Raw genomic sequence first — 13,043 nt, 5'->3', positions numbered from 1 at the left:
TTAAATATTTACATTTGAATTCGAAATTAACAATGTGAACAACAAATCGTGACGTTACAATTAAAAGGTTCTTTCTCCATTTTTGTAAAAAAAAATGTTTTTTACATAATCTGATCCATTAGGTGTTTATTAATGCCTGTGTGGTGTTATTTTTAAAATGTTGACATTTTTGAGTTAGTAATGGTTCCATCTCACAGAACATAATTATGATAATGGAATGTAAAAACTTTGACGTAAAAATGTAAAAACTATCATTCTAAACGGAGATAGAACCTTATCATTCTAAACGGAGATAGAACCTTATCATTCTAAACGGAGATAGAACCTTATCATTCTAAACGGAGATAGAACCTTAGAATTCTAAGATCACGAAATCTGTAAAGTGTAATTGTATGTTGTTGAACTGCACTGTTTTTACCTCGCTTTCCGTTTAAAAAGCGTTATAAAAAATAATTTAAAAAGTTGAGTAGATTAGATATTTCAAACTTGCCAATCATTATGTTATGGGAGACATAAGGTACATTAGTGTAGCATACCTACTCACATTGACTCTCTACATTACATAAAGCTAGCTCAATACAAACACATATTAATGCTGAATTTATTATCCATAAATACAAACGCATATTAACTAAATTACACCCTAAAAAAAACCATGCACACATACTTCTGATTGCGCAATATCCAAACCCGGAAATGACGTCACGAGTACCCCGAATGCAACAAGGAGCCATCGATGCACGCGAACAGGGTTGCCAGATTGGGCGGGTTACCGCCGAATGGGGCTACTTTTGATCACACTGGCCCGGGGGAAAAAAAGCATTATTGGGCTGGATAAATAGATAAATATCATTTATTTTATTTTACGCGGTATCAAAATGTCAGTGCCTGGCTGAAAGTTACAAAAATGCATGAAGATAAAACACACAACACCCTAGTAGCTACATTACATACAATGTGCAGGTTTTTTTGAATTTTATTTTACAAACATCATTGGCAGCAGACATACAGTTTAGTTTAGGGGCAGGAGATGGCCTGCCCAATAGTAATTAGCGTTTTTCTGACAATAATATAATATAGGTTTTGAGATGGTGGATTTTTGGTGGATTTAGCTGTTTTTTAGACTGTGGTTAGTTAGGCTGGAAAATTGTCGATCCCATCTGGCAACCCTGCACGCGAGTGGGACGTATGACGTATGACGTACGACGTACGACACCCGTCGATAAACAAGCATGGCGTCCTCCAGCTCCAATGCACAGTAACACAGCAACCAGCTCGTTACTGTTTAGTGAATGTTTCTGATGCATTTAGGACTTAACTTCTGAACGACAGCGACACTTCTTGTGAGCTAAGAAACCGGAACGTAGACTTGTATGAACCAGACTGTTAACTAGTTAACTAGCGGGCTGGATGTTGAATAACAAGGCAACTTTTGAAAATAAACATCCGGAAAATAAACAGCTGATTTCAGCTCAGGAGGAGGTGAGCCGTTGAAAGGGTCCAAAGCCAAAACTTTGCTCGCAACTTCACTTGTTAAATAATATTTTCAGACTGGGATAGAATAATACCCTTCAATAAATAGAATTACTATATTCTATAGATTATACTATTAGTAGCTGAATAATATTTTTCAATATTGTTGACCCTGAACTTCTTAACTTGTTTTTGGCTTAGATAACCTGATTGGATTAACATCACGAAGAATATTCCTCCATCTCCATGGCATACATACAAGAGGAGTAGCTACCATTGGCATTAACTGTATCCATCGACATGGGTGCAGTGAACTTTGCATGTTACATCATAGGAGAATGCGCTGCTATCATCCGCTTCCTCCTGGACCTGAACTTCATCCTAGTCCACTCCCTGGTGCGATGCATACTGGCGTTTCTCTCCCTAGTGAACAACTTCCCTACGCTACTGACCACCTCTGTGCAGGAATGCTGGAGCCTGGCGGTGGTCTACATGGTGGACCTGTCTGGACGCTGCGTGCATGTCTTAGGAGGACTCCTGGAAAGCATCAAGATGATGGGATACCTGTCCTCGCATGTCCTCCTGCGCACGAGAGAGCTCCTGCACCGAGGTCTGCTGTCTGCATGGGACGGCTGTGGAATTGCTGTTAGTTTAGCGTTGTACCTGGCCAACACTGCGGTCAACCTGCTGCTGATCGCCACGCAGAACTTGTACGCGGTCATGCTGAGCGTGTGGGAGGCCGTGGCCAGCCCGTTACAGAAAGCTCTGGAGCTGTTCGTCACCCTGCTCACCTTCCTCCACAGCGGCCTGGCGGGGACCTCCCTGATCCTCTGGACCGCCTGCAGGCTGGCCTTGCAGCTCCTGGGCTCGCTGGCGCACGTCTTCGCCAGCGTGTTCTTGCTTAACGTCTACGGCGCACTCCTCACCGCCATCACCGGCGTCGCCGTCACGCTCTACCTGAACCCCGAGCTGCTCCGCCGCGGGGCGTCCTACGCCGACGACTACGTCAACTCCGCTCCCGCCCTCCGTCGCCTGCGGGGGGCGCTCCTACGTTCGTACTCCGGCCTACGCGAGGCCCACCGCCGCTTGCCGGGGGCCCTCCACCGCCTCTACCTCCTGGAGAGGGGTCTGTGGCTACAGCTCAACTCTGCTCCTGCCCTCCGTCGCCTGTGGGCGGCGCTCCTACATTCGTACTCCGGCCTACGCGAGGCCCTTCGCCACTTACCGGGGGCCCTCCACCGCCTCTACCTCCTGGAGAGGGGTCTGTGGCGGAGGCTCCACTGGCAGGGGAGCCAGCTCAGCCTGAGGCGATGGAGGGCGATGATACCCAGCTACAGGGCTAACAGAGTGGGCCAGGGGGAGCAGAGACGACCACCACCGGATGCCATGGCGCCGCTACGAGATGACCCCTACCCCGGCACTACCTCCGACAGGCCGCCGCTCCCATACCTGCTGAACAACCTGAAGGAGCAGGCGTCACGGACATGTGTGATCTGTCAGGACAGCAACAAGACGGTGGTGCTCCTGCCCTGTCGACACCTCTGCCTGTGCCGAGACTGCACCGGCATCCTGCTACGGCAACCGATCTACCTGCAGAACTGTCCCCTCTGTAGACACATGATCCTCAAGACCATCGATGTCTATCTGTGAAGGACAGGGGGGGGGGTGAGTGTTTTCCCTGTGAAGGACGGGGTGAGTTTTCCCTGTGAAGGACTGACATGGGTGTGTTCTGTAGCGTCTCTGACGGACGAAGAGACCACGGCGGTATCTACGAGGGATTAAACGGTCAGGTTGAACGTTGTGAATTCCTCATTATTGCGTCGTTAACATGGTTCATCTCAGGGTTAGCATCAGGTGTTCCTGCTACTGCTCCAGCAGTCTTCCCTCTCCACAGGGCTCTCACAGAGACCAGGGTCTCCAGGGCCAGTCGGTCAGACTACTGAATGTGCTCACTGTGCTTTGCCACGGCTGATGTCTTAAACCATGTCTGTGCTTTGATCTAGCTCTGTGTGGAAGAATACAGTTCACACAAGAATGGTATAGTGCTTGCTTAGTATGCTTACCTTTTCATACATGATGATATAGGCCTAGTTACTTCTGTACTTTCTCAATGTAGTGACTATGTTACGGTACATGTGGGAGTACGGTACATGTGGGAAAACTAGGGTTAGGGTTAGGTGCTAGGGTGACTTGGTACGTCTAACCCTAACCTTAACCCTACCCCTACCCCTAACCCTAGCATCCTAGCACCTAACCCTAACCCTAGTTTTCCCACATGTACCGTATACCCACATGTACCGTAACAACTATACAAATGGAGTTTGGGATAGTAATGTCTGGAATGTCTGGTCGATGCAGATGAGCTAGTTCAGTGTTCACAGTGCTATTCCTTCATTTAGCATCGGTTTGAATAGACTGGTCATTTTGATCGACCCGGATATGTATGTAAGTGCAAGCATATGTTTTTTGTTTCTAGACATAATTACACCGATCTGGGACCAGGTTAACATTCAAAAGCATTCCAAAGTGAAGCTTTGAAACAATTGAAAATCTTATTTTTTTTTATGGTGACCATTTCAAATGGTGTAGTGTCGATAAGCAGTATACACACAGAGTCTATGAAAGTGGGAAATTGGTTTGTATTTTCGAAAGGGTGATTTATTTAATATGATATGCTATGGGGGGGCCTTAATATATGGTGACATATTAGAGGAATGTTTTTACCGTTACTTTTCCTGCATCATTTGACAATGTTTCGTTTTTGAGTGATAACGGAATAATAAAGTATTACTGTGTCTGTGGCATTCCTAATCCACGGGCATTAAACACTAATCAGATCGTACGAGCGTCGCACAAGGTTTCTGTTATTTTCTCTTTCTTTTTTTCTTTTCTTTTCTTATAAATAAGAAATTGATTTGTTGATGAAAATAACCCTGAGCTCATGATAGTTTTCCAATTCCTTACTTTGTGTTTGTTGTGTTCTGACTAAAACGGTATTGAATTTGATCAGAACTCTCACAATGGGATGTTTACAGCACAAAGTGTGTTATGGGTCGGTAGTTATTGAATTACACTGTGATGTGTGTGTGTGTGTGTGTGTGTGTGTGTGTGTGTGTGTGTGTGTGTGTGTGTGTGTGTGAGAGAGAGAGAGAGGATGGGCTGTGTGGCCTAAGTGGAGATGAGAGCACCAGGCTGGTGATGGGCTTTCATGTTGAGCCATATTTGATGTGCCTTTTCCTGCCCTGTTTTTAGAAGTGAATGTACCTTTTTGATGTGTGAATCCGTTCCCTCGGTTTAGTAATTCGTTAGGGTTAGGGTTAGAATCCTTGCGATCGTTCTGACTCGTAGGGCCTAACCCTAACCTTTTTTTTTAGGGCTCCCTCTGGTGGTCCATCCCAAACCCTTTCATGCTGCTGACCATTCATGTTTCTTGTGTTTGTCTTGGAGGACTTAAACCTCTCCGGTCTACCCAGGAGAAGCTATGATAGGAGGACATTGCAATAATACCACAAATGTATTTTTAAAATATTGTGGACATGCTGTTTCCCAGGAGTTAATGTCTGACTGTGAGACTGGTTTTGTTCCTATGAGCTCCTAATAAATAATACATGTTTAATTAAGTCTGTCTTTTTAATTAAAGTTGATACTTCAACCTCCCTCCCTGATCAGAACTAACAATAGTCATTGTCTGAGATTATTATCTAAGATATGGTTTTATAAGCTTGTTGAAGAAGAGCCATCTGTAGGCTGTGATAAAGAGAACAGCTCTGTCATTTATGATATGATATGATGTAGTTAGATGTTAAGAGAATGATTGGCTTAAAGGGATAGTTCACACAAATTATAAAATCATATATAGGTTGCTTACCCTGAAATTAGTCTATGGAGAAGGAAACACACCTCCAAATGTTACTGTTGTGTGTGAACTTCAATCTCCTACAAATTGTGTAAGCAATCAAGAAACACAGTCTTTCCAACATTCTTTTCAGCTTAGTCTAATTTAAATCCCACTTTAAATCCCCAGGCATCTAGTTCTGCCTCTCTCTCTATTTATTTTGACCAAATTTGGTATAGCCCATTTGATTCTGCTGTTCTCCAGACTACTTGGCTACTGAAGTTACTCGAACAGGAAGCAGGATGAAGATAATCAGAATGTAATGTGGAAATACAGTCACAGTCGTCACTTTCTAGCTCTCACGAGACTCCTGATCCAGAAACAGCCCTTGCCTCCTCCCACCACGGGGATCTGAAAGAATGCTCCACATCGTGAGTTTAGAATTCTAATAATCTCAGGAGAGAGAGGGGGTATACACACACACACTCAGGAGAGAGAGGGGGGTGGTATAATGTTGTAGGAGGAGGTTAGGAGAGGGGGGGGGGGTGATTATATTGAGGTCGAGGATTGGAGGGGAGAGGCGAGAGGGGGTGGAAGGGTCAGTAAAGAGATGGGAGGGGTGTAATGGTGAAGGAGGAGGTCAGGAGAGGGGAGCGGGGGTGGAGGGATCAGGAGGAAAGGGAACTGGGTTGGACGTTCTCCAGAAGCTACTGACTATTTTTTATGGATTACAGCTTCAGGACACAATTCCCAAAGTTCTGTCTAAGAATAGCCCACCATTGACCCAAGGGCTCTTCCTGTAACTTCAACAAATCCCATCTGGCCAAGGGGAAAAATGTACAGAATGACATATCGTGAGCTTAGAATGATAAGGTTCTATCTCCGTTTAGAATTATACGGTTCTATCTCCGTTTAGGGCAGTTCAGAGATATTGAGCGTCAAAGTTTTTACATTCCATTATGTTTTGTGAGATGGAACCTTTGTGTTTTATGAATTACTAACTCAAAAATGTCAACATTTTAAAAATAACACCTAATGGATCAGATTATGTAAAAAACTCAATTTTGACCAAAATCAAGATAGCTCACGACATTCAAAAGCTTTGTGAATTGATGTAGACCCTCTATGCCTCGCATAAAGATGAAATGGTGTGTTTGGGATTTTGGACTTTGACTATGATAAGCCCATGGTACTGATGAACAGAGGGAATGCCATCTCTTGTATACTATACTATTGCTATTTACTATACTTTGACATAGATGGATTAATCATAGTACTGTATGTATGTGCTGTATACTTTTTCCACTGATGAAGCCTTTCTCACCAGTTTGTTATGTTCAGAACTCTGGACAGCTCCTTGTGGCCAACAATGTGAACGGACCACCAAGTACTTTCAATCCTTCTGGTGGAGGTTAGAAATCGGAGGACGGGTTCATTCCGTTCCATACATCGTGAGTTTAGAATGATAAGGTTCTATCTCCGTTTAGGGCAGTTCAGAGATATTGAGCGTCAAAGTTTTTACATTCCATTATGTTTTGTGAGATGGAACCTTTGTATTTTATTAATTACTAACTAAAAAATGTCAACATTTTAAAAAAATAACACCACACAGGCATTAATAAACACCTAATGGATCAGATTATGTAAAAAACTCAATTTTGACAAAAATGGAGATAGAACCTTATAATTCTAACGTCACAACATTACAATGAGCCCGCCCTCTGATTTCTGCACCCTCCACCAGCCTCCCCTGATGTGACAAGAGCACAAGTGGCCATGTGGGAAACAGAGGTGACCAGAGATGAACATTGTGTAGTCTGGTGTCTTCACCCGACATATAAACAACAGTAAGGCTACTATTTATGTGTTGACAGTAAAAATGAGGATCATGTTAACAGACTAGAGGATGTTTGATGTGAGAGAAGCGCTTGTCCCAGGAGAGATGACCTTGCATGTTGCTCTGGTTGACCCGAAACAGAAACACTGTCTGTGGGAAACCGACAGCACGGGGCGCCACACTTCAGCCTCTATTTTCAGCCAGCACAAAACGGAGGCAAGTCGTGACGTTAGAATTATAAGGTTCTATCTCAATTTTTGTCAAAATTTAGTTTTTTACATAATCTGATCCATTAGGTGTTTATTAATGCCTGTGGGGTGTTATTTTTAAAATGTTGAAATGTTTGAGTTAGTCATTAATAAAATACAAAAGTTCCATCTCATCAGACACCCCCCCCCTGTATTTGTACCCCCTAATTTGTCATATCGTCCCCCTGCATCTCGCCTTCCAACACAATTAGCTTCATTGAGGAACTGTCCCTCCCTCCCTCCCTCCCTCCTTGCCTGTCTGTCATCAGAGTTGTGAGGGGGTGAGAGAGGAATGTTTCTCTTCCTGTTCACAGACAGACATCACATGATCAGACCACTCAGCAACCAATGACCACTAAGGACCACACTGATGGCATCATCACTGAAGAATGACTTGGGGGCGGGGGAAGGTAATTGAAATGACAAATGAAGCGCTCGGAACGTCATTAGCGACTCCTACGCTCTGATTGGGTCTGAAATGAGGTCATTTGTGATTCATTATGATGTCATAATCAGTAATAAGCCCAAGGACGATTAAAGTACTGCGTTCTCAGTAGGTTGTGGAAAAGTCATATTTTTCTTCCTTCTGAAGTTCGTGAGTTTAGAATGATAAGGTTCTATCTCCGTTTAGAATGATAAGGTTCTAGGTGCCCCGCGGTGGTGTAGCGGTCTAAGCACTGGCCACTAGTGCATGCTGCCCACCGGGGAGCGTCCTAACGATTCCCACCGTAGTTGGGGTAGACCACGCCCACGCCACGCCAACTTCTGGAATATGTAGGAGTGTTCTCTGTATCTTGTTCTTCCGCCCCGCAGGTCGTTCCGCAACCCCATTGGATTTTAGCTTGTGACGTAACACGGGGTGCACGATTAGATATAGGTTACCCATCTCTGTATGCAACTCGGCGGCGCTGAGTGTGCCGCGGGCCAACGGTCAATGTTCGCCGCGGGCACGGCCGCAAGCGGCCGGGCGCGGCTCTCATTGCCCTGTGGGCCCTGGAACGCGCGCCTATTCTTAGTGTCAGTGATTGTGTTTGTGTTTGAGAAAAAAAAGAAAAAAAACACCCCTACATATTCCAGAAGTTGGCGTGGTCTACCCCAACTACGGTGGGAATAGTTAGGACGCCACCGGTGTCTGGGTTCGAATCCCAGCTCGCCAGATCCGGATATGGCTGGGGCACACACGGGGAGCGGCATATTGGGCGGCCGCTCCCGAGGGCGGTATAGGAGTATTTCCGGACAAGGATCCGTCGCGCAACAGCGCCCCCGGGGTGCCGGAATAACAGGTGCTGGGCTCGAGGAGCCAGTCAGCTAGTCTGCCTGGCGGCCTCTTCTGGGACTGCCGGCCACGGGGTCGTGCGGCGGATCCTTCGCAATAGGCAGGGGATAATTGGATGCTAGGTTGGGTTCAATTGGCTACCAACTTGGGTGAAAAAGGGATAAAATCTGAAAAAATAAAAAAATATGAATGATAAGGTTCTATCTCCGTTTAGAATGATAAGGTTCTATCTCCGTTTAGAATGATAAGGTTCTATCTCCGTTTAGAATGATAAGGTTCTATCTCTGTTTAGAATGATAAGGTTCTATCTCCGTTTAGGGCAGTTCAGAGATATTGAGCGTCAAAGTTTTTACATTCCATTATGTTCTGTGAGATGGAACCTTTGTATTTGATTAATTACTAACTAAAAAATGTCAACATTTTAAAAATAACACCACACAGGCATTAATAAACACCTAATGGATCAGATTATGTAAAAAACTCAATTTTGACAAAAATGGAGATAGAACAGAACCTTATAATTCTAACGTCACAAACTGTGCAGCAGAGGTTAAGACACCTGCTAAGCCTCCCCTAAAAAGTAATAGAATAAAACATGTTAATAATACAATTAAACAAAACTGTGTGTGTCGTTGGCTAGTCTAAAATGTGCATCGAGACACAGAAGTAAACAAAAAAAAGTGAATACATGGAAAATAACAATGGCAACTATTAAAAGGGAATATTAAATCAAGTAGGTAAGTAAGTAGAATCAGGTAGGTAAATAAATGAACCAGTTGAAGGAGGGAAAGAGTTCGGGTGGGACTGATACATAGAGATAAGAAACCTGGTCAGTCTTGTGTTATCCATACAGGTGAATGAAACACACCTTGCCGAGAGGAAAGGAGATCTCAGAGGACATCAGGAAGAGGTTAGAGAGAGCACATCAGTCTGCGGAAGGCTATGGAAGATTTGAGCTCCATTAGTCCACCGTGAGGCCAATCATTTGCAAATGGAGAGCATTTAACATGACAGCAACTCGGCCTATAATAATAATAATAATAATAATAACTTCGATTTCTATAGCGCCTTTCATAAAGCCCAAGGACCCTTCTAAAATATCCCCAAGAAAAATAACAAATCAGGTAAAAAACCAACCCAAACATAATATTTAGAGATTTGCGTTCTAAAACTTTTGAACAGTAGTGTATACAGTATATATATACACACACACACACACACACACACACACACACAATCATCACCATCATATTCTCCACAATCTCTACTGTAGAGTCTACAGCCTAGGAATAACCAGGGAAACATTCTGGTTGGTAGAAGTGAAGTGCATACCAAGTAGCCTACAGAATGCTGAGAGTCTGATATGTAAATGATATGAGTTGATGTCACAATGGGATCTAAGAGGGACCGGACCTGAAGTTATTATGCTCCAGTGGTGGCTGTTTGAAGGGCAGGGAGGGCGAAAAGGAAAAAAGGGCACCTACTGCACAACATGGGACCCCATCAGTGCACATGGTCAAGTTTAGACCATTGGAAGGGCAGCCAATAGGGCACGTCCTCTCATTTTTGCCACTCAAAAGGGCGCTTAAGAGAGACTTTTTTCAACCGTGGGGGCACCAGGAGGGGCGGTTGCCAGTGTTTATGCTCAACGTTGTGTGAAGAAAGCAATGAAACAGAGAGACAGCCTTTTTAAACATTTAATTTAATCAACAGTAGAGCACTGTGCATACTACCAACGTGATATGAGCGTTAAAAACCATCGAAAAGTTAAAGAAAACACCTTAACTATTGAAGAGCAACATGGCAACGTGGGAGTCATCATCATCAAGGCAGAGCGAAAGCGAGAGGGCAGATCGCTAAACAACATGGACCCATCTTGGGTTCTGAGATGAACAGATGTACATGTTCTCTCTTCGTAGACGGGTCTTTAGTCTCGATATCCAGAGGAAGTTACTTACACTTCTAAACACATGGCACTGCTCACAGAATTACTCACAGAAGTAAACAAAAACCTTTGGAGGAAAATAAACAATACAAAATAAAAATAATTCTGACATGGAATGCAAAATGAAAATAAAACATTGCTATATCCACATATTTTTATAGATCAGTAACTTTTTACACTTTTTTGTTTTTAAAGTGACAGTATCGTAGCACAAATTGGTATAACTGTGCAAAAAAATAAAACAAGAAAAAGTACACTTACATAAAGGTCTATGACTAGAATGGGTCAATCATATGATGACATCTTGATGACATCACAGATGAAACGGTTCTGACGTGAATCACCACAATCCCTATTCAACATGGTGATTTCAGAGGTTCTCATTTCAAAATGGCTCTCAAGGCAACTAGGAAAACATAAAAAAATAAAGAAAAAAATGCCAACGTTTTCCATCTGGGAGATGATAATAATAATATTAATAATAATAATAATAATAATAATAATAATAATAATGAGTAGATAATCTATCATGACATGTTTCTATGGCCTGTTGGAGCAACCCCCTAACAGACTGGTTCAGGTGTTCAGGTGATGTCGATGTACCTCAAAGCCTTTAAGGGTCTTTAGTACCTGGAGGAAAGGTGGGGGGGTCCTTTCAAATCTTCGTCTGGGGAAACTGGCCCTGTCTGTCTGTATGTCTGTCTGTGTGCCTTGGTGAGCTATGATAGCTGTTCATGTTCATGAATTGTGTCATTGGTTTGCTGATATGAATGAAGCATGTCCGACCGCTGACTGAGCTCTTTCATATAGAGGCTGTCAACACATTCATAACCATATAGAAACACTGAAGTCAGCTTGAGCTGCCATCTCTCAAGCTGCTGGTATTTTTCAAGTATGCTACGTTACCCAAACCAAGACTTTACAACAGATACTGTCACGTTAAAAAGGGTTAAACACAAATATTCACAAAATGTACATTTAAGGCTTAATTTGTTTAGCACTAAAAATGGTAGCAGCAGTAAAGCACTTCTGAATTAATCAATAATAATAATAATAGCAATAATAATGATCATAATAATAATAATATATTATTAAAGTAATCAATGACACTGTTTTACAACGCAGGACAGAAACGACTCAGGCCTACGATCCCAGCTAGTTTCAGTCCGACACAGATCAAACAACCTGTGTGACTTGTAATTGTGGGTCAGACGTCCATCCTCTGTCTCGCTATTAGACTTCAGTATACTCCCTCCCTCCCTCCCTCCCCACCCCAACCCCTCCCAGGAGAGCTCTGTTAGAGGGTAGTACGTTTAGAAAGAGCGCTAGTACTACATCGGAGGAGAAACATCTGAGGAACACGTTAATTAATAATTAATAATTAATAATACATTAACTCCACATTGGCAGGTAAAGGATTAGAATAGAGGGCAGGATGTTGAGTTGATCAGGTCTGACAAAGAGAGGCCCCCCCCCATTAAGACACAAACACACACTCAAACGTACACACACACACACACACACTCACCTGCACCCGCATGCACACACACCCGCATGCACACACACAGACACACACGCATCACAAACACACACACAGACGCACCCGCATGCACACACACATGCGCACCACAAACACACACACACACACACACACACACACACAGAGACACAGACACACACACACACACACACACACACACACACACACACAGACACACACACACACACACACACACACACACACACACACACACACACACTACCTCAGCTGCAGACATACAGTCCTGATATCAACACCATGCTACTGTGAAGAATTAACAACACAACATTTCTAAAAAAGTACCAAAGTAACGTCATTTAAAGGCCATGTAGTTCTAACGGATGTTCCGCTGCGAAGCATCCAAAAACGTCCAACACTCTCGATGTATCACGTTAACACAACAGCTAAAACACACCCTTTGAAGCTGAGGTCGTTTCAAATATATATATGTATATATTATACACATTTAATATATACATTGTTATATATTAAATTCTTATATAGACACACATACATTTAGTTTTTTTGTGAGAAATCGGGTTACATATCAGCAGAGAGGGCCGACCGCCGAGGGCACAAGGTGACTTCCAAGACCGTAGGATGTCACTGTGTCACCATCAGTGTGCCTGTGGAGGAGGAGGAGGAGGAGAGAGAGGCCCAGCAGAGTACTAAGAAAGGCTCCAGACCCTGTTAAAAAGCACATGGGAGTTCAGTTCCATGGGGCTCACAGTTCCACAGTAGCACTGAGCTATAGAGAGAGACAGCCTGGAACTCTGGAACTCGGAGGAACTCTGGAACTCGGAGGAACTCTGGAACTCGGAGGAACTCTGGAACTCAGAGGAACTCTGGAACTCGGAGGAACTCCAGTCACAAACACAGTACTGCAGAC

At 43.6% G+C, this 13,043-nt stretch overlaps 1 protein-coding gene across 1 annotated transcript; it reads left to right on the top strand.

Moving 5' to 3' along the window:
* Window positions 1-1,773: 1,773 nt before the first annotated feature.
* On the top strand, window positions 1,774-3,123 carry rnf26 (ring finger protein 26; the record flags this gene model as incomplete). Its single annotated transcript, XM_080549073.1, has 1 exon — window positions 1,774-3,123. The coding sequence occupies one exon, from the start codon at window positions 1,774-1,776 to the stop codon at window positions 3,121-3,123; it is 1,350 nt and encodes a 449-aa protein (XP_080405199.1).
* Between the last annotated feature and the right edge of the window lie 9,920 nt (window positions 3,124-13,043).

The sequence above is a fragment of the Nansenia antarctica genome (assembly GCF_963989245.1).
Source record: "Nansenia antarctica genome assembly, chromosome: 19".
NCBI classification, from domain to species: Eukaryota; Metazoa; Chordata; class Actinopteri; order Argentiniformes; family Microstomatidae; genus Nansenia; species Nansenia antarctica.
Note: the sequence above shows the minus strand (reverse complement) of the source record. Positions and strands in the feature narration are given on the sequence as shown.